The sequence below is a fragment of the Aquarana catesbeiana genome, linkage group LG13, assembly GCF_042186555.1.
Source record: "Aquarana catesbeiana isolate 2022-GZ linkage group LG13, ASM4218655v1, whole genome shotgun sequence".
Lineage (NCBI taxonomy): Eukaryota > Metazoa > Chordata > Amphibia > Anura > Ranidae > Aquarana > Aquarana catesbeiana.
The window spans coordinates 55,708,628-55,733,648 of NC_133336.1; the positions used below are offsets into that span (position 1 = coordinate 55,708,628).

At 42.7% G+C, this 25,021-nt stretch overlaps 1 protein-coding gene across 2 annotated transcripts; it reads right to left on the minus strand.

Moving 5' to 3' along the window:
* Nucleotides 1-1,607: 1,607 nt before the first annotated feature.
* Nucleotides 1,608-23,953, minus strand: CDCA4 (cell division cycle associated 4). Of its 2 annotated transcripts, none has more exons than XM_073610122.1 (2): nucleotides 23,676-23,953; nucleotides 1,608-7,609 (listed from the first exon to the last, which is right to left on the minus strand). In XM_073610122.1, exon 2 carries the CDS (start codon nucleotides 7,601-7,603, stop codon nucleotides 6,863-6,865), a length of 741 nt encoding a protein of 246 aa, XP_073466223.1. In that variant the 5' UTR covers nucleotides 7,604-7,609; nucleotides 23,676-23,953; the 3' UTR covers nucleotides 1,608-6,862. The 2 variants fall into 2 exon arrangements, with proteins under 2 accessions (XP_073466223.1, XP_073466225.1); XM_073610124.1 differs by lacking the exon at nucleotides 23,676-23,953 and adding an exon at nucleotides 7,904-8,490.
* Nucleotides 23,954-25,021: the final 1,068 nt, after the last annotated feature.

Consider the following 25,021-nt stretch of genomic DNA (forward strand, 5'->3'; position numbering starts at 1 on the left):
AATGACCAGACAAGAAACAGGAAGTGGGCTGTATAAGGTATTTACTGGCCAAAAAAAAAAAAAAAAAGTTCTACTATCCAAAGTTAAAAAACAAGGACAGAAGATTTAATAGATGGAAAGTTGAAAAAAGGTCTGCTTTAAGCCCTCATTTACACTGAGCACGGCTTTGAAATCGTGCGAGTTCATCTGAACGCACACGATTTCAAAGCCACATTTTAGTCCAAGGTTGGGGGCAACTTGAATAACATCTGTGCGGGTTCATGCACAGATGTCTACTGTGGAACTACTTTTGGAAATCGGGGAGGCGCTGCACAAACTGGGACGCTCCTATTGCCAGCAATAGGCTCTGATTTGATCAAATCAAGTCGATGTGAATGGGGGCCAAGCCCGGTACTCACCGATATGCCACATTCCTGTTCAAATCACATGTGATTCTGCAGCAGTGCAGATTTGAGCCACTCTTTTTTGTCAAAGCTTAACTGAACAAGCTACAGTTAGAAGCCGATTGGCTACCATGCAGAGCTTCACCAGATTTTGCACCCTCCAGTTTTAGTAAATCTACCCCCATTGTGTTACCTTGGCCATAAAGTGAACTAGGGCAAAGCTAGTAAACTAGGGCCCCTTCACATACTGACTTTTTTGCTACACCGGGCCACCAGGAGCATAGGACAAAAGTTAGCAGTTTGTATGTTCCATATAATGGTTTAGTGCTTACATAGAGATTAGGACTTTCTCCCCATCCCCAAATGACAGCACCAAGCCTGAGCAGCCACTCACCAAGCACTAGCAAAATAACATCAACATCTTGTATTTATTGAACCCATAATTTGGGCATTTTGTCATAGTTAATAAAGAAGAGCATGTGCTGCTGTTATTTTGCTTGACAGGGTATCCGCCCGCTGATCCCATGGAGCGGGACAGATGACAGGTCTGTGCCTGTGCAGCTTATGCAGAGCAGACAGAGCCTTCCCTGTGGGCAGCAACATTTAAACGGACCAACTGCCTGTTTACACCCGACTGCCTTCCGATCCAGATGAAGAGGAACGAATCCCCAATTTTTTTTTTCGTGAGGTTGGATCGGACCAAGGAGGTACCAGATACTGACCAGGTATTGCTGAAAAATAGACACCCGGACCTCGTGTGAAAGAGGCCTTTTGCCAAGTCATTTTTTGTAGGACAGACTTCAGTAGGATTAAAGTATAACTAAAGGCAAAACTTTTTTTTTTGTTTGTTTTCGATAGAGTGGAGATGGATTAGAACACCTGTTAGGGAAATTCACCCTCTCTATTTGTCCCATTTACCATTGAAAGTGGAATTAAAAATAGATCCCAAATTTTGGGTTGTCCCCAAAAAAGTAATAGAGTGGAAAACCTCCATTGAGCACACTAATTCTGGTGATCCCCAAAGAATTCCCTCATTTTGCAGGGATTTCCCCTCACTTCCTGTTTTAGCTATGGGACAGGAAGTGAAGGTAAATCTCCACAATGGGACACATGGCAAAATATAAAAAGGACCAGGGGTTATAATCCTCCCCTTTTCTTTCCAGAATGGGAAAAAAAAAGTTAACAGTTTGACAACACGCACTTTAAATCTTGGGCAACAAAATGTACTTTACAAATTTATATTTATTACAAAAACTATGTTATGCTTAAATATACATCAGAACTACTTAAAAAAAAAAATATAATAAAAACACTCAAAATGAACGTACATTACAAGCAATATTTATACAAAACAAAGCTGCACATATATGTATTAAGGACAAGTGCATGGATGAGCAGAGACCTGCAATATGTAAAGAACACCAGAACTGCAAGATCTTCAGCGATAGAAGAATGTAATTGCTTCCAAACTTCAGATCTTCAGCTGCAGGGCCTGAGTCCTGGAATGCTTCTGCTCTCCTCAGCCAACTGTTAGGAAATCCCCATAGAGATCTGTGAGGCCGACCGCTGCAAAGTGCCAGGAAAAGTTCAAAACTTTGCAGCTGAAGATCCAAGATTGGGACATGCAGGTAAGTGTAATGCACATCAGTGACACCTGCCACTCCCTGATCCAGAGATCTTTAAGTCCTGAAGTTCTTTAAATATATATATAAAGAAAGTAGCACTGATGATATTTTGTTGTGATGCAACAAAGGAAGACATTAAAAAAGGCACATTGATAATAGCTCCCAGCAAAATTACTTTGCGGATCATAAAAACAGCAAGCCGGGATTTGTTGGCTTTATGTTGCAAAAAAAAAAAAAAAAAGAAGAAGGAAGAACAGTGCCATGTTCAAGCTTTTTCAACGGAGGAAAAAAACAAAAAAGGCATTAGGCAAGTAAGCAAGCACAATGTACTGTACTCCATCCAAAACATAGTGTCTCCATTAACTAGAAGATAGAGAAATATCGGGGAGGAGAGGGGTATGCTCTGCTTTTCTCTTTGCTTTGTAACATCCATTGTGTCTGGCTAAGTGGGAGATTCTAGGTTTCTGCCTAGAAAACAACCATATATGCAATAATGGTCATTAAAAGTGGAGGTCCGCCCACCGCTGCAAAAATTAAAAGCCTGTCCTGGAGTCCAGCGATGTCAGCACCGCAGCTGATGTTTCCATCAGCTGTCGGGTGCTGCCGCCTCCATTGCAAGTAAAGGAACCCGGCAGTGTAGCCTTACGGCTTCACGCCGGGAACCTTACTGAGCATGCGTGAGGCTCTGTTCCTCTCTCCTACTGGCCCAGCGGCGGGGGAAGGAGGGAGCCCGAGCGGTGACGATAATATCCACGGCTGAGGCTCACGGAAGTGGGGACAGGATATCTGTGAAAGACATCCTTTCCCCCCACCCCCCAGAACTCCGCTTTAACCATTTTACCCTACAAAATCTTTACACACAATAAAAATGCTAAAATTGGTCTCCCCCTCCAAATTATACAGAGACAAAGTGCAAAAACTTACTATGAGCCATTGGATGCCTTTCATTTTTAGGCCTCATGCACACTGTATGCGCTTGACGTTTTTTCCTCCTACAGGAGAAAAAAGTTGCATTTTGCATGGGAGTTAATACACATTAGTGCAGGTTCTTGTGTCTGACATTTTCCATTGGCCAGAATTCTGGCCATTAGAATGCATTGATGCAAGAACATGCGTTAAAGCGGAGCTCCAACCAAAATGGGGAAGTTCCGCTTTAATCACTTGCCGACCGGCTCACGCCAATATACGTCTGCAAAGTAGTACGGGTCCGTAAAACGACGTACCAGTATGTCACCCCTATTTTGTAGACGCAAAAAAAAAAAAAAAAACCTCGCAGAGGTGGACAAATACCAACAAAAGAAAGCTCTATTTGTGGGGTGAAGAAAAAAAAAAAAAAGACAATTTTGTTTGGGTATGTCACATGACCGTGCAATTGACAGTTAAAGCGACTCAGTGCCGAATCGCAAAAAAGGACTTGGTCGGGAAGGGGGTAAATCCTTCCAAGGCTTAAGCGGTTAAGCACTCCTCCCACATTTGGCGTGTCATTTTTATTGGGGGGGGGGTGAGAGCGGGTACCTAGTTTTTCACAGGTACCCACTCCCACTAAGGCTGACTAGGCGATCCGAGCAGAAGTTCTTCTCTCCCATCTTTGGGGACATGTCACAGGTCCCAGAAGATTGCCCGTCCAATGAGGAGGTGCAGTGCGCACCCAGCTGTGAAGCCGCACGCTGTCACACTTGGAATGCTGGTGTCGGGGAAAGGGAGAGAACCGAGGGTTCGGACGGCCACATCACTGGATCTTGGGTGTGCGTTTATTAAAAGTCAGCAGCTACAATTTTTTAGCTGCTGACGCCTATAGTGTGCATGGAAACATAGGCCAACATGGAGGGGAGTTAAAGAGGTTGTAAATCCAGAAAACAGAACGTAAACGGAACACTTTATATAGTACAGCATACGAGCACAACCCACTTGTCCTTAGTCTGGCAGGGAAAAAAAAAAAAAAAGGTGTTTCAGAGATTTGCGTTTACAACCGCTTTAACAGGCTGAGAGAAAAAAAAAAAATCTCCCACACATTTCCATTTGCCGGTGAGGCAGCCCAACAGGTATGTTTTGGTGTTGGAGGTGCAGGCAAGCTTATACACTACCAGTAAGTGTCAAATCTTTGTCCTATTAGAACGGCCCTGCATTTATGCAAAGCAGAGGGACAAATGAAATCTGCTGCTGGTATGTGCAGACATCTCAGTGTCCATCCTTACCTGCCAGCACTTTTTTTTTTTTGTTCGGTCACTTCAGTTGAAAGGCCATTAGTACTGCCTGTCAAGTAACTCATTAAAATTCTGTAATAATGGACATACCAAATATAGCAATGTCAATGACTAAATCTGAACGTTAGGAAGATGTCAGGACACAAATGAATGCAACACTAATCGTAATATATAATAAAATGTATTTTTCAAATGCAAGCCGTATAATACCTAAAATTTGTATCTGCCACTTTTATGTTATGTGGTGAAAAGAAGCATGCCGATAGTGAAATTTGTCACTCTGCTGTTTTGTCCCAAGTTGCTTCTCCTTTCAGTCCAGTCATAAACCGGGGTCCAGAAATACCTGGGCTCAGAGAGTTGATGTGTAGAAAAAAAATAAAATTAAAAAGAAACTGCGGGGGGCAAATCCCTGGATTGAAGTTCTCAGCTAAAGCTGGAATTGTTTTTTGTTTTAATGGGCTATTCTTGTTGGTCTAATTATTTTTGGCTGGAGTTCTGCCTTAAGCCAACAAATTGACAAACTTACGAATACATCCCGAGACAACACTGCTAACAGCGCATTTCAATGGCACAGCAAATAACGGATACAAAAAACACTGTACATGTAATTTCACAAACATATGAAATCTTTAGTTACTAAGCGTAAAAAACACTCTAAAACGAATGTAAAAATATATATAGATTTCTTCTATATATAAAAAAGGTAAATAAACCAGTCAAGATGAAAAATAAATAAAAAATAAAAGGGTATGGCTAGTCTGCTATTTGCACATCATAGCTGCATGGGAAAGTGCTGTCATTGTGCTTATTCCAAAGGCATAGATGACAGTTCCAAAAATATAGGATGCACTGGGCCTCAAATATTTTGAATGTGGAGAGTTTGCAGCAACTATTCATTCAGCCAATTCAGATTCTGATTGTGGTAATCCAAATTTGAGTGAGGCAATTTTCCTTTATAAATGAGGCCCAGTACAGTTGAACAACGTTCCTATAGCTTTAAAATTGATCAGCAATCTCCACTGCCAAACTGTTAGCCTTGGTTCACGCGGCCTCAAATTTGAATCCGATATCCCAGCGCAACTTCATCACAGCTTGCATATGACTTTTTCCACAGAAGTCAATCCAAGTTGTATTGAAGTCGCACCAAAAGTAGTGCAGAAACCTTTTTCTAAGTCGGTGCGACTTGAGTCGCACCAATTAGAACGGTTCCATTGCCGTTAATGGGGTGTGCGACTTTAAACCAAGTCGCGGCGGTGTGAAGCAGGGCTAAAATGTCACAAATACATTTAAAAACGGAACTAAACCCATCGATTTAAAAAAAAAAAAACAGTTACATCCCCAACATGCTGAAAATGCCAACTGTCACATTTGTTTGTGTTCTCAGCCAAACTGTCAAATCAAATGGTTGGTGTCATAACTGATCACATGTGCAGCATCAGGTCAAAGAGGCCAAGATGGCAGCTTCCTTGGCTGAAAAGGATGAGAGTTTACTTACGCTTTAAATGTATTTTCTCCCCGTTTTGAGAAATCCAAATCTTGACTAGAACCTTGATAATTTCTTTTATGATTACAGTAATGATAATGTATACATTAATAAGGAGGAAAATATCACCACTTTTGGTGTTAATCACCCAGTGCAAAGAGTAACAGTCTACAGTAAACTCCACAAAAATTATCTTTCAATAGTTTCCTATAACTTACTGAAAGCTAATGTCCGAGTAGATGCTACGTTACAGCAAACTCTTTGCATTATTACATATTCCCATAATCACACCACTACAGTTAAAAGCTCTTCCACAGACAAAGAATGCTGGATGTAGGGGGGGGGCTGCAGTTTGGAGTCTAGAAGGTTGATGTAGCAGTAACCCCATCAACCACATTCCAATTTTCCACAAACAAATCAGTGAAATGGTGAAGCCTCAGTGGTTGCTGTGAGTTACTGTGCCCTTACTGAATAAGCTCTTTGAGTACTTTGGACAGGATTATAAAAAGTGGAACATGATCGTTTTTAAGTAAATGTATCTGAATAATACACTTGTACTATAAAATTGTACAGTTTCTGTATAAAAATAAATACTGCAGATTAGTATAGTACTAAATTATTTTACATCAAAAAGATATGCATGATGCATTTTCCCTTTCTAAGAATGGAAGTAATACTTGTTACAAAGTATGGCTTGGTTTGAACAAATGCGTAATCGGACAAAAAAAAAAAAAAAAAAAAAAATGTATTGCTTTTCAACAAGTTGTAAATCCTTTACTGAGGCATTGTATTGGATTCACTTGATGCACCGTATGCATGCAAATATCCTGAGTGCGCTAAATTTACCATATATAATAAAAAAAAAAAAAAAAAGGGGAGGTCATGCTGCAGTGAACATGGCTGTCATGTCAACTGTGTGTGATATGGACCAAGTTTTGCACAACATATTGCCAATTATGCTAAAATAATAAATTCATACCATGGTAGATTTTTTTTCTATACAAGTTTGCTCGGTTTCAAACAGAGGACACATTTTTACCACTATAAAATATTTTAGGAGCCCCATCAAATAAACAAAATATTGATGTCATGTAACATGCTAATTGGGGACTAGGTTAGGTTGGATAAGTTTATAGCTAAAAAAAAAAAAAAAAAAAAAGGCCAAACTCAGGATTCCACCAAAATCTCCACAATATGGTCTATCTCATTCATCTCTGCTTTGCAGTGACTGTGTGGAGCTGCCTGAGGGGACAAGCCATCTAACATGTCACAATGACCCAATTTAGAATTTCCCATCATTCCTGTTAGTACAGTATCAAGATCGTAGTATGAAGTGTCAACTTCTGAAAATAATTCTTCCATGGCGCTTGGGTTTCTGTTCTCCAAAGATTCAAAAATATGGTCTATAGACTTCTGCAAGTGTGCCTTGTTTTCCTGAGGGCTCTCAACCTCCCAGAATGTAGGGGAGTTCTGCAAAACCTTTACTGAAGGCACAGTTGATAGTTCAGAGATCTCCTCAGTCTCCTGGACCTCGAATTCTTCACTGTATGTGATGTAGCCATCTTCAATGCGTTTTGATTCATCTTGTTCTTTGGAGGACCGGCAGAGAACATCTGTGGAAACTAGGCGCTCTAAAGGAGCTGGCTGATCTGGTTCGTGGTCATGAAACACTGGCCAGCTGCCATCTTGCGTCATTTCCTCTTGTATTTGCCGCACTGTGTTGGCAATGAGCACCGAACGACACAGATTTGGTTCAACCAGCATGTGGCAAAGCTGGAGTTTCACAAGAGACATATCCAAGAGTGACTGGCGCTCAAGGGTGTAAGATGGAACGGTTTTCAATTCAACCAAAGACCCGTCAATTTCTTCAGGGTCAAGGCACTTTCTCTTGAGTCCTCGAGTAAACATTGTAATCTGTAAAAGTTGTATAGAAAAAAAAAGTATAAACACAGTGCAAACATTTCAATTTAGTACTCTGTAATAGACAATAAAAACACGCTCAAATAAAATTGAGACGTTTGAAAAAAATAAATAAACCAAAAAAAAAAAAAAAAAAAAAAATTAAAAAAAGGGGAGTTGCAGGACTAGAAAAAAAATAAAAATTAAAAAAAAAAAATAAAAATTAAAAAAAAAAACAAAAAACACACACACAGGCTGTTAAAATGCGATCACAACCACTTAAATTTTAAATATATATCAAACGTATACCTCTTGAGAAGGCAATTACAATGTTTTCTCCGGGTGTGTAATGCACCAGTAATGAAAAGTGGCATAAAACTTTGGCACAGTCCATTTCTAGGCCAATGACAGCTACAGCCTGCACTGGAGAATGCATCATGCTTTAGACATTCTGGATCCACTGCACAGTTAAGCACTATGGATGATCCTCAACTGAGAAGTTTTTAAATGACAAGGCATCAGGAAACACCCGAGTCTTAACTCTGCACTGCACAAAAAATGAAAATAAAGCAGTTAGTTAAATATACAGAGAACCTATGCCTGAAAAAACAAACAGAGAATAACCAAGTTAAAGCAGAAAATGTTTTAAAGGCTCCGCTATAGACAAGATTTTACAATCATGTAGCTGTGTAACAGACAACCACAGCTACTCTCTTGCAGCTGACGGCACCGCATTAAGCAAAAGATCTCAGAGACTGGCTAATAATGCTCCAATGAACCTTTGTTCTAATATGGCAAACCTATTACATATCTTTGCAAGTCACTACTGTGGGTATAGATAAGCAGTGCACACAAAACGATCAAATCTTCTGCAGAGGGCTCATTCGTACAGACAAATGTGCCGTTTTAGAATGCAGGCAGTGGTCAGTTTTTGCATGCAGTGCACTGCGGTGAGGGAGTGGTGTGATGTGCGTTTCAACACATCTCACGGTTTATTTTTTTAAACTGTCTTTGAAGTATTGCTTTATTCATGTCTGCACAAAGCAAGCAGCATGGTGTTCTGTGACATGCAATGCTTTCCAGCGCACTGCAGTAAGATGCTACATTTCTGCATTTTACCGCAGCTCACCGCACCTGCCAGCTATGTTGCAGTATTATTGGGACACATAGAAAACAGTTTAGATGCCCTGGCAGTGACCGGCATTGATCCAGCGAGGAAAAACATCAGTCACACAAGTCCTAAACGGAAACAGCCTGATCTGTACTAGAAACCCTCCATATTTAGGTTGAGCTACTAAAACTGGCGTGTGCAAAATCTGGTATAGCGGTGCATAGAAACTAGATTCCACCTAAGATGTTTCTCGGGAGGCGATTTGAGAAACATCTGTGCGTGTTCATGCACAGATATCTTTTCAAATCGCTGCTGAAGTTCACCAAAAGTAGTGCAGGAAATGCTTTTGGAAATTGGTGCTACATCAAATTGGGACACTCCTATTGCCAGCAATAGGCTCAGATTTGATCAAATCGCGTTGATGTGAATGGGGGGGGCTAAGCCCAGTACTCACTGATGCGGGAACCGCATGCGATTTGGACAGGAATTGCACTGCATTCCTGTTAGAATCACATGTGACTCTGCAGCAGTGTCACAAAGACGCTGTTGCACCGATTCAGACGGTGCCATTGCCAGCAAAAGCAGCCGATTGGCTACCGCAATGTTTTGGCAACTTGCTTAATAAAGCCCTGTCAAAATTTAGATAAAGAAATTCTGCTTTTAAATTTAGCTGTCACAATAAATATGTAAATTGCAATGGAATACGAAACTCTATACAAGGCGTCTACTCAAAAGTTAACACCCAGTAAAAAGAGTCCCACAATTGCCGCTGACAACTGCTTCAGTCATTTTTTATTTTAACTGACTTGTAGTGTAAGACCCCTTTCACACTGGAGGCATTTTTCAGGTGCTTTTGGGCTAAAAATAGCGCCTAAAAAATGTCTCCCCTGCACCCCCAGTGCTTTCACACTGGGGTCGTGCACTTGCAGGACGTTAGAAAAAGTCCTGCAAGCAGCGTCTATTGGGCGGTGCGGGAACGGTGAATACACCTCTCCTCCACATCCCCTGCCATTGGTCATCGCTGCCGAAGCGCCAGCAAAGCAATTCGACAGTGATGCTTTGCAAGCGTTATTAACCCTTTATTGCCAGCTATAAATGAGGGCGGTGGCAAGTTTTTTGTTATCACGTTGGTGTGTGTATTGGTCCAGCAACGCACCAGCACCTTTGCAGCCAAATAGTGCCATCTGCTGGGTGTTTGGTGTGCTCCTGTACCTTTAAGAAGGGGTGGGCTGACCTTCAGTCCACCTGCCCGCATTTATCCATCAGAATGCATGTGCCTCCACTGTGGGGACACTCATATTTTAGTGTTGGGACCACAGATATCAGGGTGCCGTGACGAGGCTCTGTGGTGGGGGGGTTAAAAGCACACTGCTAGCGGCCGAAAAGCAACGCACCGCTAAAATTAGCGGCGATTTACCGCTAACATCCCAGTGTGAAAGTAGCCCAAGTTTTCTTCATTACAAACATTCCTTAAAGTGAGCCTGTGCCCAGACTATGCACATATGTGGTAATTTTCCGAACAGGAGTACAGTACTTTGATTGGCTGAGCACAGGAAGAGGAGAAGGGCATCCAGGCACTATTGGGTATGTCCATTTGTCTCTCAGAGATATTATAAAGGGCTCTTTCATGCCCTGTATCATGTTTTATGCACCTACCCTTTAGAAGTTGATGTCAGCCATCTTCAAGCAGCACAAACAGGAAGTGCATAGAAGGAAGTGACTGCAGGACACTATGCTCTCTATCATTACAGAGCATTGTGGACCATTATATATTCCTTCTGCAAGATTTTTTCTAAAAGTCATTTTAACGTGCCACAACCACAGTACAAAAGCCTGCCAGCGAGTTTGCAGAGCATTACCATAGACTTGAATGGGAGGTGTTGAAAGGCTTCAGACTCCTCTAGACTCAACATGAGGCTTCAATGTTTAAGCAAAGTGATGCCAACACTCCATGTTTTGATAACGTGAACAGCACTGTGTGCTGTCCATAGTATTACTACATTAAAAATGCCTCTTAAACGCCTGCTTTCAATGTCATTGTGAACCTAGCCTTATGCCCCGTACACACGGTCGGACTTTGTTCGGACATTCCAACAACAAAATCCTAGGATTTTTCCGACGGATGTTGGTTCAAACTTGTCTTGCATACACACGGTCACACAAAGTTGACGGAAAATCTGATCGTTCTAAACGTGGTGACATAAAACACGTACGTCGGGACTATAAACGGGGCAGTGGCCAATAGCTTTCATCTCTTTATTTATTCTGAGCATGCGTGGCACTTTGTCCGTCGGATTTGTGTACACACGATCAGAATTTCCAACAAAGGATTTTGTTGTTGGAAAATGTTAAATTCTGCTCTCAAACTTTGTGTGTCGGAAAATCCGATGGAAAATGTGTGATGGAGCCTACACACGGTCGGAATTTCCGACAACAAGGTCCTATCACACATTTTCCGTCAGAAAATCCGACCGTGTGTACGGGGCATTAGTGTGTGCTGTAAATTGCCTCCAGCATGGTTCTGGTTTCTTCTTGCCGGAGGCTGCCAATTTGCCCAAAGCCCCTGAACAGCAGTAAATCTTTAGACTGTCAGCAGACTGGACTCCACAAATTCGGCACAGTGCCTAAAAATAGAGAACAACTGAGCATGTATAAAGCAGGGTGAGACAACGTATTACTGGATTTTAAACAATATAGGCATTTATTTTTAATGTTTTGCATAGCTATACCTGCAAAAGGGGCCAGCCTAAAGTGATCTAGCAAGCCTTAAATTTTCTGACTAAAGTTCTACTTTGAGGTAGAAAAAAAAACAAAAACCTTACTGTCCATAATCTGTGCACCGATATACTTTAAATTTAACTCCCCCCTTCAAATTAAAGTTTGTTTTTTTGTTACTTACCTCCTCTGTGCAGGGGTTTTGTAGAGAACAGCCCAGATCCTCCTCTTCTCGGGTTCCTCGCTGGCACTCCTGGCCCCTTTCCTGCTGAGTGCCCCCACAGCAAGCAGCTTGCTATGGGGGCACCCAAGCCGAGGCTGTGTGTGTCCATTCAGACACAGATGTGGCTCGACCCCACGCCCCTTCTCCTCACCGGCTCATTGAAACGGCGGGAGCCAATGGCACCTGCTGCTGTGTCTCAGGCAATTAGGAGGGAAAGTCCCGAACAGCCGAGGCTCTAGTGCAACATCACTGGATCGAGATGGGGCTCAGGTAAATATTAGGGGGGGGTATTATATTCACTTGGAGTTTTTGTATTTGACTTTAGTGCTGGCAGCTTGTTGTATTTCACTATACTTTATAATTTATTGAATATTTCATTTTTCTGATTTTCTAGCGCAGCGTTAGCCCATTGTGGGTTCTTTGAAAAGTATTAGGGGGGCTGCTGCACACAGGTCTTTTTTAAGCTCAGTGCATAGAATACATTAAGAAAAAAAACAAACAAAACACCCTTCTGCCTTTAGAACCACTTTAACCTACAGGTAAGCCTAGATTAAGGCTTACCTGTAGGTGCTTGAAATATCTCCCAGACCTGCACGATCTAGGAGATATTTGCAAATCGCCATAGGGAGATTTCTTCTGTGCATGTGCTGGAGTTAGAAAGGGCACGCTGTGCCGTTTCTAGCTCGGGTCATGCCGTTAAAGGCGGCTCCTGTGTGCATGCACGGGAGTGACGTCACGTGACTCCGGCCAGTCACAGAGCCAGAGTTCACGGCCCCAGAAGGAAGAGGGGTGAAGAATGGACAATCGCTACTAGTGAGAAGACGGTGACATCGCAGGCTTCTCCTGCAGGTAAGTGTCACATAATGGGCTACTATGCAATGCAAAGTAGCCCATTATGCTTTACCTTTGCAGGGAAACAAAGAGGAAGTAACACCCATCAGGGTTTACTTCCTCTTTAAGTGATACTAACCAATCCAGCACCCAAAACTGCCCAATCTGCCATGCTTCTAACACACAGCAATGATTGACAAGTTATAATAACGAGCTGACAAAATTACCAGCACAGGACACAAAATGAGCACATTTATGTGAAATAGTGAAGAGGGATGGGATGGAGCACGGAAGAGTTTAAAAAGTTCACCATATAAAACAACTGTTGTAAATGTAGTAGGTCGCAGATTCAGCATAGCAGGTTTGGCAAATCAAAGAATTCAGAAACTTACAATACCAAAACATGTTAAATACAGTTCATTTTATATTAAGCAACTCAATGACTTCTTTTTTGTATGAGAGTTTTAGATTTTTAAAGGGTAAACATGTTTACTTGCCAGTTCCCTCCATTGTGGTAAAGTTGTACTGAAAGCCTGAAGCAGCAGCTCAGAACAGAAGTGTACTGTTCTTGCTTTTCCACCCTTCCAACAAACCAGCCAAGGAATCAGATTACATGTGACGCAGAGCCTACACTTCCTCCTAGAAAAGCTACACGAGAAACGGTCTAATGTTTCACTGTATCAAGAAACTGAATGATATGAAACATATTATGGTCATTTAAACCCTATTCCACAATATCAAAACTGTTGCCACACTGGCACCTGGCTGGTATAGAGGAGGAAAAAAAAATTGGTGTAAAAATGCTTACTGTGAAATTTTTATATTATATAATTGTCTTTTAAACTTTAGTTTTACCAACTCCTTCCACAGATGATATCCTATAGGTGACAGGTCCACTTGGAGTACTTACATCCCTTTACGATAAAGATCTGATAAATCCATCTCCCTTTGCCTGCTACCTAAAAGAATTGTGTTCATTCCTTGCTCTGGTGGCTTCACTTTGAAAGCTGCCTACTGGCATTCTACAACGCGCCTCTTTGTGCACCGGGGATTTTTAAAAATATGTTTAATACCTGTCAGAAAGCATAAAAGATAAAGTGAAAACATCAGGCTCCACTGGCGGCCTGTAAAATGTAGGACATGCAACGGAAAATGGTATCCAAGTCAATCAGGTTTCAGTATCACATGATCTGCTGTTCTAACTACTAAATCTAAATTTCATGAATCGGGTTTACATCCACTTTAAGATATGATCATTAGAATATGATAGTAACTTGATTAATTACATCTCTGTTTACACCATGTAATCTCATAACCTGACTGATCAAAATATGATCAAGTTCATCAAGTAGTATCTGTGTTGCTGATTGATGCAAAACAATTGATGATATTTTACTCTGGCCAACCGAACCAGTTTGATGGAATCTGATTGAAATAGAGTCGAAATCATTTAAAAAGGAAAGTTATGGCTATTTAAATATTTGCGGATTAGATCGAAATCCAAAATTGACCGGATAAGTAAAAAAAAAAAAAAAAGACAAAAACAAAAAAAAAAAAAAACACACACCCCACATACAATGCGTATGGCCACCATATAATATATCATGCTAACAGAAGCTGTCTATTATGTTTCACAACGGAAAAAATCATTACCTGTTCTTACATTGCTGCTACCAAAAAGGTAGGGAGAAGTAAGGCCCCATGTACACTGCTGCCGCTAAAACGGATGTTCAGAGGCAGTTGGACACTTTTTTCAACTTCCCCTGAACTATTTCAACGTCATCTTATGTGTACATGTACACAGGTTAGTTTACTGTCATTTTTTATGCAGTTTCGTTTATAGGCCTTTTTGGAAGGTTCAGATGCCGAAGTTTCCGACGTTTCAAACGCCAAATGCGTCTAAACGCGGTAACACGCGTTTAGTTTATAGGCGTTTTTCGTTTTTGGCCATTTGAAAAAACAAAAAAAAAACCCAAACACGTGGCATGTAAACGCGGCAAAACGGACGTTTTTACTATCTTTCAAGTTAAATCGTTCAGGAGAGGTTGTAAAAACATCCCGTGTACGTGAAGCCTAAACGGTTTATGAACAAAGCTCATAATAAAAAACTTTCTCTAAGCCCACAAAGAATATATAGTTAAAAGACACTAACAGGTGAAGATAAATAAAAAATAATAATAAAAGAAACACCCCAACCATGGTGACTGAGAATCTATTCACACTTCGGATTTAAATCTCAGCGATTCCAGAATCGCGGGACATGTTTACAATGCCATTATTTCTTAATGCCACCCCAAACGCAGTGCCATTTTGCCATGATTGTTGAGCAACAAAACACGCTAAAATCGCAGGGGAAAAAAAACACACTAAACAAAAATGCGCTGCAGCAGCTGTCACTGCTCTAAGCTCAGGTGTGAATGGAGCCTTACCCTTCATGAGACTTAAAACTGAATAAAGGGAAAGCTATATATTATATTGTTACATCATAATGCTAGGTGTTCCACAGGACATTATTAATTATATTATCGAAGAGCAGAACTAGAAGGTTTTAGAGCAGGGATATGCAATTATGAGACCTCCAGCTGTTGCAGAACTAAAAGTCCCATGAGGTAGCAAGACTGACAGCCACAAGCATGACACCCTGAGGCATGATGGGACTTAATAGTTTTGCAACAGTGGGAGAGCCGCTAATTGCATCTCCCCGTTTTAGAAGATGGAAATCCATACATACAGATGTATGCACAACTTCAACGCATTCCTGTTTGATTCACATGCGACTCAGTGCAGTGTGTAATTTGAATTCATTCTGAGGCTCAAATCGCACCAAAAAGGAGTGCATGCACTCCTTTCGTACCATGCAACCCGGTGACGCCAAACGCACTGCGTATGCGACATCCGTTTGGGGTATCATTGACACGCACTGCAGATCGCAACAGCAGTGCATTTTGAATTTGGCACAGAAAACGTGCATGAATCCCAGGTTTCCCGCACCAATATTTTATAGTGGTCATCAGAGCAAGAAATGAGGGGAAATCCTTCAATGAGGACATTTGTTCTAAAATTAGGTATTCTGTTCAGGAAGTTAAGCCGCATCTAAATGCACAACTTTTAAAATTTTGGATAGACTGGGGAGTCAGGTTTTACTACTATCCAGGGCTCAAAAAATAAATAAATAAACTTCCTACTTTCTGTTCAGGGGAAAACCTTTTACCAGACAGGATGTGAAGATCTCTTTTCAACGGAGCTTCCGATGGCAGTAAAACTTGAGTTGTTCTAATCCATCCCCACTCTAACCAAAAGTATTAACTTCATGGTAAATCTCACCAGTGAGAGATAGAGAGCAAAAAAGTAATCTTTCCATACAATACCAAAAACAATATAAAAAAAAAAAGTTTTGGCTTTGCATACACACAAGTGAAGGAGCATCTAAAATTTTGGATTGCCACGAAGCAGGAATAGTCGGAAACTTTTTGCTGACTTCTCCACATGAGAAAGATTTCCTCTCATTTTCTTTGTGTGTACAGAACAGGAAATGAAGGTGAAAAGAAGGAAAAAAAAAAAAAAAAAAAAAAAAAAAGCCTCGAAGTATAACTGGAGGCAAAACGGTAGCCTTTCCTGAAAGTATGGCTTGGAGACCATACCGCAATCTGATTTCTTCCCACAAATCGTCTGCCCTCTGCTCCTGATGTGGCCATTGACCTTGAGGAGTGAGCTCTGCGAGTGGTAACTGACCAGAACTGATGAATGGTGAAATAATAGCACCTCTAATCCATTACGCCACGGTACTCTAAGAAGTATTAGCCCTATATATAGGGGGATTACTATATAAAGACTAGAAGTTGGATACATGTTTGTCAAGCTAATTTCCAGAAATCCCAAAAGTGCCACCACCTGCACTTTAAGAGTACTGGACTACTGTCCTTTTAAACTCCTACCTGCAGTAAATCCAGAACTGTAGCAACTATATATGAATGCATGCCAGTCCTTTTTTGCATTTTATTTACAGCTAAAAAGAAGGGTGTTAATCCATCTTTCCCCACATTCTCTTTAATTGAGAATCCTCCTCTCAGCCTCCAGGTCAACAGGCAGAAAATAAATCCGGACACCTCTGTAGAATCCAGGGAGAACAGATTACCAGACACGTCAGAGCTGAGCCTAGCTCCTTATTGCGGATAGCTATATATAGCGGATTGGTACGCTATTTTTAGTGTTTCCATTATGAAAGCGGCCCATACAACCGAACCAAACCATTCTGGGCCCTGCTTCAGATGTGGGGGCCATAGAAAATGGTATGGTTCGGTTAGGGCGGAGCTACGATACATTCCACTGATTGGCGGACGTGTGACGCCATGCTAGGCATTTTTTCTAAACCCACGTATGGCCCCTAGCGGTCCGACTTGCAGTGGAAACGCTCACCTGAATAGGCCGGACCATTCTAGGCCTTCCAAACTGTACGGACCCGAACCAATCCGCTCAGTGGAAACGAGGCACATGAGACCCAATAGACTATCAAACTGACTTCTGCTTGGTCCTGAAGGATATTCCTGATCACCAGGGGTAGCAAAGATATTGGGGAAAGCATGCCATAACCTGCCCCCCCTTAAAGGCATTATAAATCTACCTACACCTTTCTACAAGGTGTGTTGTAGGTCTGTACAGTCTATAGTAAAATAGATCTTCACATTCCAGTGTCAGAGGTTTGTGTTTGAAACATAAGGCATGCTGCATGGCACTGCACAGGTTAACGTATTGCATGTCTGTAGGCTAAAGACTGACACCTCCTGTGAAGAAACTACATATCCCACAGACCCTGGGACTTCTAGTCTAGTGCAGGTGAAAGCTAAAAGGTAATTAGATTAGATTTGGTGTAGGTGAAAGCATTTAACAGAGCTTACCATGCAGGAAGAGATGTTTGTTTCATAAAACATTTGTGATGCACACAGAGAAATGGCATGACATGCCTGTGACCCAAAAGAAATTGCTTGTTCCTATGGTGAAATAGGGACAAGGTAGGTGGATCCATGGATGGACATAGGGGAATCAATCAGCCATGACACCACAAGTCGATCCACCATTACATGGTGAGGCAAACATGACAACTGAAAGCGTACAATCCAAGCATCAGTTTGATCAAGCATTCCCCCACACATGGGCATCAAAAAACCCTATATATATATATATATATATATATATATATATATATATATATATATATATATATATATATATATATATATATATATATATATATATATATATATACATATACACACACACACACATATACATACACACACACACATATACATATACACATACAGCTTAATCCTGGTACAAGAGGGCCGGTGGGTTTGTAACATGTTACACCCGGATTATGGGTGTAACATGTTCCAAAAGGTGAACTTATCCCTTAAAAATATAAATAAAACAGCCTTGCTAAAAGCCCAAACCTATTGCAATAATCACAAGCTACTTGGCATAGCCTTACCTTAGGAAGTAGAGCTCTGTAGCTTCATTGTTCCCCAATGGCTCCCCACCTTCTCCATAGAAGGGGGAATTCCTTAGGAGGTTCTTTCTGGGCCCTGCCCCCACCGTAGTTCTCAACACCTGCAGCCTGTAATATTGACTGGCCCAGTGCTGCCCTAATGTCAGCCATTTTCGGCAATCAGAGCTCGGAATAGAATGGTGCCAAATCTTGGACGCCCGTACTCTAGGTGGCTGGGTGGAAGTGTACATCCCGCACACTAGGAAGTGTGTCATCATCTGGTGCCAGAAGAGGGCTGGCACCATTTTGGTCTTCCTCCACCTACTATACAGGGGACCTGCTTAATGGAGCTATACTGCTCGAAAAATGTGGGAAGAAACCCTCCCAGGGGGACCGATGACCACCAGTGCATTACCACATCAGAAGGAACAGGCTAAAAAAGCATTGAGCTGCTGAAATTGCCTGTTATCAGTTGAGTGGCAAGGTTCAGCACGTCTTTGAGGGAAAAGTCAGGTAAGCAACTTGACCAGGAACACAGGCACACCGGGACCTAGTCTGAGCCTGAGGTGGACCAGACAACCACAACTATCAGAGCCAAAGGAAACAAAAACATGAGGAAGTGTACTACTGGACAGCTGGAAACATAAAACTAGTGAGAATGAGGGAGAGGGAAGTGCTTTTTCAATCTTTTTTCTGTTTCCCCTTTTGAAGGTGAAGCCAATCATCTCTCAAGTAGCTGCTTTGGAAGATGATTAGGGAAAACCCTCTATTACTCTATCCAAATGAAAGTACAGTAGGCTGACTTTAGTTTTACTTTACAGAGGAACTTCACTTCCCTTACCAGTTATCTAGGTTGGTGAATTCACATACTCACCTATCCAGCTGATCCAGTATCATCTTGCTGTGATCTGATGTGCTGCTGCCACGAGCCTCTCCTGTATCACCATCCTTGTTCCTGACATCATTGAGTGCCTCTTCCTGGTTCAAGCAGCCTTAACCCTTTCTGATACACACAGACCCACCCTCTTCTAGCTGCTGTAAATGGCAAGCGAAGCACCCCAGGATATGTGATGTACATATCTCAAAAGGCTTCAGACTGGTGAAGACCTCATTCTAGGCAAAAATGGCATGTGGGTATATATATGGGGGGGGGGGGGCACTTCATTTAAAATTGTGAAGAGGGAAGGGAGCATTTATGCCCAGTGCATCCAGGAGTAAAAGCCAGCTTTAACCTCTCCTATACCATTCAGAATGAAAACCAAATTTAACCCTTTCATGCCTGGGCCCATATTTGACATTTGCTGCTTACAAGTTAAAATTCCGTATTCTTTGCTAGAAACTTACTTAGAACCCCCAAACATACACAATGTCTGTGATAGATAGATAGATAGATAGATAGATAGATAGATAGATAGATAGATAGATAGATAGAGCAGCGGTCTTTCAAAGCACATTTTTTGGGGGAAAAAAGACACTTTCATGAATAAGTTAGCCCAATTTGTTTGTATAATATTAAAGATGATGTTATGCCTAGTAAATAGATACCAAACATGTCATGCTTTGAAATTTTGCACACTCGTGGAATGGCAGCAAACTATGGTACTTAAAAATCTCCATAAGAGAAGTTTTAAAAAAACTATTTAACGGTTACCAGGTTAGAGTTACAGAGGAGGTCTTTTGCTAGAATTATTGCTCTCACTCTGACAATCGTGGCGATACCATACATGTGTGATTTGAGCACAGTTTACATATGCGGGCGCGACTTACGTATGCATTTTCATTACTGCACAAGCACATGGGGTGCTTGAATTTTTTTTTTTAACATTGCCCCTTAAAAAATAAAATAAAAAATCTGATCACTTTTATTGCTGTCACAAGGAATGTAAATATCCCTTGTGACAGTAATAGGTGGTGACAGGTACTCTTTATGGAGGAATCAGGGGTCTAAAAGACCTCAAAGCCCTCCTTTGCACTTAAAAGTATTCAGATCACCAAAATTGCCAACTCTGAATCGCTGCAGGCATAACCCTGGTACAACCCCTTCAAGCCATGAACGCATATATTTGCATATGGTCGGCATGAAGGGGTTAAAGTAGAAATCTAAATTAGCCTTAAAGCTGATCTCCAGGTTGCCTGTGACTTTAAATAGTTTGTTTGGACCAAGCTGATCCAAACAAACTATTTCCTTCACCAAGTGCTGAACTGTCTCTAAGCACTGTATGTACAGCTATATACAGTACACAGTGCTGGGTTCAGGCTGTGAGAGACTTCTCGTCTCACACCCAGAGCAAAACCGCGTTGGTTTGAGCAGTGCTCAGCCTGTCACAGGTAGCTTTGTTTTCTGTGAATAGAAAGCCTCCTCTGGATTGGCTGAGCCGGAGAGTGTGATGTCATCAGCCCACCTCTCTGCCTCAGCCATGCAGAAGAAGCTTTGTATTTATTTACAGAATACAAAGCTAGCTATGAATGGCTGAACACTGCTCAGACCGATTGTTTTGTGCCAAGTATGGTCTCACAGCTGGAACCCAGCACTGTACTGAATATAGCTGAAGCTAAATACAGTGCTTAGAGCCAGTGCAGCACTTAGTGAAGGAAATAGTTTGTGTGAACCAGCTTGGTCCATACTAATTATTTAAAGTCAGTTTTAAGGCCTCATGCTCACAGGGCTTTGAAAAAAACAAAACCCTATTGTAGATGAGTTTGGCTCTCCCCCCAAACTATGTACATATAGGTGTTTACAGGCGTTTTAGAAGAGGATTGTTTACAGGCTGAAACCCCCCCCCCCCCCCAACACACACACACACACACACACACACACACACACACACACGAGAAACTTTCAAGCAGAAAAATGCTCAACGAACATAAATGCGTCTACATGCACCTAAACGCTAGATGTTTTTAGCGCTTGAGTGTTCATTCATGCAAATGGCCAAAATAAATTTATTACGCGGCAATTTCCTGCCAGGAGTAAGGGTCTATGCACACTGGGCTTAAAAAAAAAAAAAGTTGCTTCTACAGGAGTTTGGTGATTTGCCTGTAGAAGCAGCTTAAGGTTAATCCTATGTGTCCATGCACGTCAGGAGGCATAGTTAAAAAAAAAAAAAAAAAAAAATTAAAATAAATACAATAAAAACCTGATCACAGGTGCCATGCAGGACTCCTGCAGACTTCTCAGTGTATTGGTCTGCTCATACGGGCAAGCAGATACGCGCTGACAGGAAGAATTAGAGGACTACCAGAGCGCTCAACAGCACCATGGTAGTTCATTGAATCTACAATCTGACAAAAGCAAAAGGCTGTCGGGACTTGTAGTTTCCCATTCACAGAGGACTGATTTTCAGTCTGAAGAAGATACCTGCCCGCTATCATGTTTCAAAAAATTGCACACGCCCATCTAACTGCGGCAAATGACATAAAATTTACTATCCATAGGCAACTCTTTAAAAGCCTTTACAGGTTTCCACTTTAGACTTAGAGGTCTGGTGCTAGAAGTATTGCCCATGATCTGACACTTGCAGTGATAACTCACGTGTGGGTCGATCATTGTTTGCGTGAGTGTGGAACTCCTCGTACATTTACACACGAGCGTTTTAAAAAAAATTTAACCGCTCGTGTGCAATTTTTACTTTCGCGTTCATTTTTTTTTTTAACGCTTTTACTGCTGTGGCAAGGAACGTAAACATACTAAACGTACTCTTTATGGAGACCCCTCCTCTGCACTTATAAGCATTTGAACACAAGCCAAATTGGTGAAATCAAATGCTTTTGATTTGAAAAATGGCGTGGTTTACATCTGGGCAACATCATCGCTTCCAGGTTACTATATCATAGAGCCCAACAAAGCCGATCCGGTCTTTGCTGGGCTATGTGATCATCTGGCAGAAACTCTGGCTGGTCGATCGAGACCCCCCCCCCCCGGAAGAAGGGGCACTCCGAGACAGCCGCGGAAGGGATGCTCCCCTGTCGCTGCTTGAAAAAGCAATCCAGCGACTAGTTAGCCGCTAGGATTGCTTTTAGAAGAGGGCCTACCACCGGCTCTAAAAAATGCAGGCATCAACTCGGTATAACCAATTAAAGTCTAGCGACTACAGGTATGTCACTGGTCGGCAAGTGGTTAAAGCTCAGTGTGCATGGACCCTAAAAGGCATTCAGAGAAAAAAATAAAAATAAAGACGCCCAGTGTGCACGAGGCCTACAAATGCCACACATAACACCTATGTTGACTAACCTGGGTAAGAAAGCTGTATACACTTACCTATTTTCAGCCTGCTCCAGTCACATGATCTCCCATGTCAGCAAGCCTATGCTTCACAAGGGCTGATAAACTTGGAGTGGATCCCATAGCCCAGGGGTCCCCAACCCCCAGACCGGTGCCGGTTTGCGGCCTGTTGATGACCGCACATGCAAGGGATGAGCGGCGTCCGCGGTCCGCACATGGCTATCACACACACACACCACGGTAGCTGCTCACCTCCTGCTGTGCGGCCATGCCCGTTTGTCCTCTCCCGGCTCCTTCACCCACCCGACAATGTTATCCTATTAGCAGGGCAGGAGGAACTGCAGATTGGAATGGAGAGCTCTTCCTGCCCTGCTGATAGGATGACGTCATTGGGTGGGGGAGCCGGGAGACTGCAGGAGCGCTGTGATGAAGGAGGCTGTGATTGCTAGGGGCACTGTAATATAAAGAGAACTGCACTGTAATTACAGTGCAGTCCCTTTTACATCACAGTGCACCCTTTACATTAATGTAAAGGGGAACTGAGGACACTGATATAAGGAGAGGGGGACTGCGCTGTGAGGTGAGGTGAGGGGGGGGGGGGGGGGGGAACAGACTTGGTGAATAGCCCCTCCTCCCCATCCCTGGGAAAATTGGCTGCTGTGAAACCGGCCCCTGGTGCAAAAAAGGTTGCCATAGCCCATCTATTATTGGCACCCCCTCCTCTCCCCTGCAGCCACCGCTGACTGACCCAGGGAAATGGGATCACATGACCAGAGCAGCCTGAATAAAGTACATACATCATTCTTACACAAGATATGTGTTAGGAGGGGGAGGGGGAACATTTTTAAGGCTAGTTCGGTGCAGCAGGCTGGAATTCCCCTAGCTGGCCACGCGCCTGACGTAGCATAACGGCGATTCGCCTGCCTGTGCCATTCTGCTGCAGTACAACTGCGGCGGCTGGTCAGGAACAGGTTAGATAACAGAGAATGTGATGTTGGGAAAACAAAGATGAAGGCTGGGAAGTCTGGCTGAGATCCCTCACTGATGGACAAAGAGGAGAGCAGAGGATGACCCAGAGCAGCCCCCCCTCCTGGGGGTATGACCCCACACTCAGCCCCTGACACCCACTATTGGTTTATTCTGTTCATCAACAATACAAATATATACTGTACTGATAGAAGACATTAAATCTTCCTGGTCACGTGGGTGGTTTCCCTCCTCCAGGCAGATGAATGGAACATCCGGGCCTCCGCCGGTGACGTCACCGCATAGCTGCCCGATGACTAGAGAGAGGGGAGGCGCCATTTTGGATTCGTCCATTGTGATTTTGTCCCTTTACACTCAGCCTAGACGGACCTGAGCCGTCCTTGTAACACTTCTACTGCATAAATAAAAAGCAGAGCGGTCTACCGCCAGACAGCAGGCCGCGGCCAGCCCCGGGTACCCGGAGCGGCTCTCCTCACACAGCTTGGCCCTCCTTCCAATCACACTCACCGTGCTATGTCAGCCCGGGTCACCGGAGGACGGCATACACTCGGAGGGATGGGAGGGGTCCCGGTGGGTGAAGATGGAATCCTGTGGCGGCGGAGGGGAAAGCCGGAGGACGGTCTTCTCCCGCTCTCAGCTCCGGGAAGGGAAGAGGCAGCGCTCGGCTCCGCCCTCATTGGACAATGGGTTGCCTAGGAGCTGTGGAGCCCGCCCCGCTCTGTGATTGGCTGGCGGTCTGGGGCACGGGGTTTGAATCTCAGCAGGGAAGCCGTGCGGGTTAGTTCTCAGCACTGATTATCCGATCTATATAAAGCCCAGACATCCTTCTGTCCGTATGGAAGAAGGCAGCAGAGGCTGCAACCCCTTGAGCTTTATCTCTCTGCCATCCCATTGGGGAGATTTTCTGCCACTTCCTGAGAGAGAACAGGAAGTGGGGGGAAATTTCTCCAAAATTAGGAAAAATGCCTCTCACAACCGGTGTCCCCATTGGAGGACTTTCTGTTTCTATGACAACTCACAATGGTGGATTTTCCTATCACAGTATTCTCAGTGACCACCAGGATAAACATTAGAGACAGTGGATCTATTTCCCTTTTTTTATTAACGCAAATCTAAAGCCAGAATTATTTTTTTTTTTTTTAGCATGAGGTTTCTTGCTCTGCCTTCTGTGTCCCGTTAGGGAGATTTTCCACCATTTCCTGTCTTAAAGAGACAACAGGAAGTGAGAGGAAACTTCTCCAAAGTCAGGAAAATCGCCTCTCACAACCGATGTCCCCATTGGAGGATTTTCTGTTTCTATGACAACTCAAAATGGTGGATTTTCCTATCACAATATTCTCAGTGACCACAAGGATAAACATTAGAGACAGTGGATCTATTTCCCTAATGCATGTTTTTTTTTTTTTTTTGTTTTTTTTTTTATTAACGCACATCTAAAGCCAGAATTATTATCTTTTGTATGAGGGTTAAAACTCCTGAGTTTTTTCTCTGTCTTCTGTGTCCCGTTAGGGAGATTTTCCACCATTTCCTGCCTTAAAGAGACAACAGGAAGTGTCAGGAAACTTCTCCAAAGTCAGGAAAATCGCCTCTCACAACGGGTGTCCCCATTGGAGGATTTCCCCCTCTTCCTGTTTCTGTGACAACTCCAAAATGGTGGCTTTTCCTATCACAATATTCTTAATGGCCAGCAGGATAAACAGAGACTGTGGATCTATTCCCCTATGCGTGTTTTTATTATTAAGATGGAGTTCCAACCAAAAGTGCAACTTCTGCTCATTTGTCTCCTCTCCCCCTCCAGTGCCGCAATTGGCACCTTTCGGGGATACCTGTCTTTGACAGGTATCCTGTTCCCA

Excerpts from the sequence above, each read along its gene's own strand:
- CDCA4 (XM_073610122.1), bottom strand. The coding sequence starts at position 7,603 with ATGTTTACTCGAGGACTCAAGAGAAAGTGCCTTGACCCTGAAGAAATT.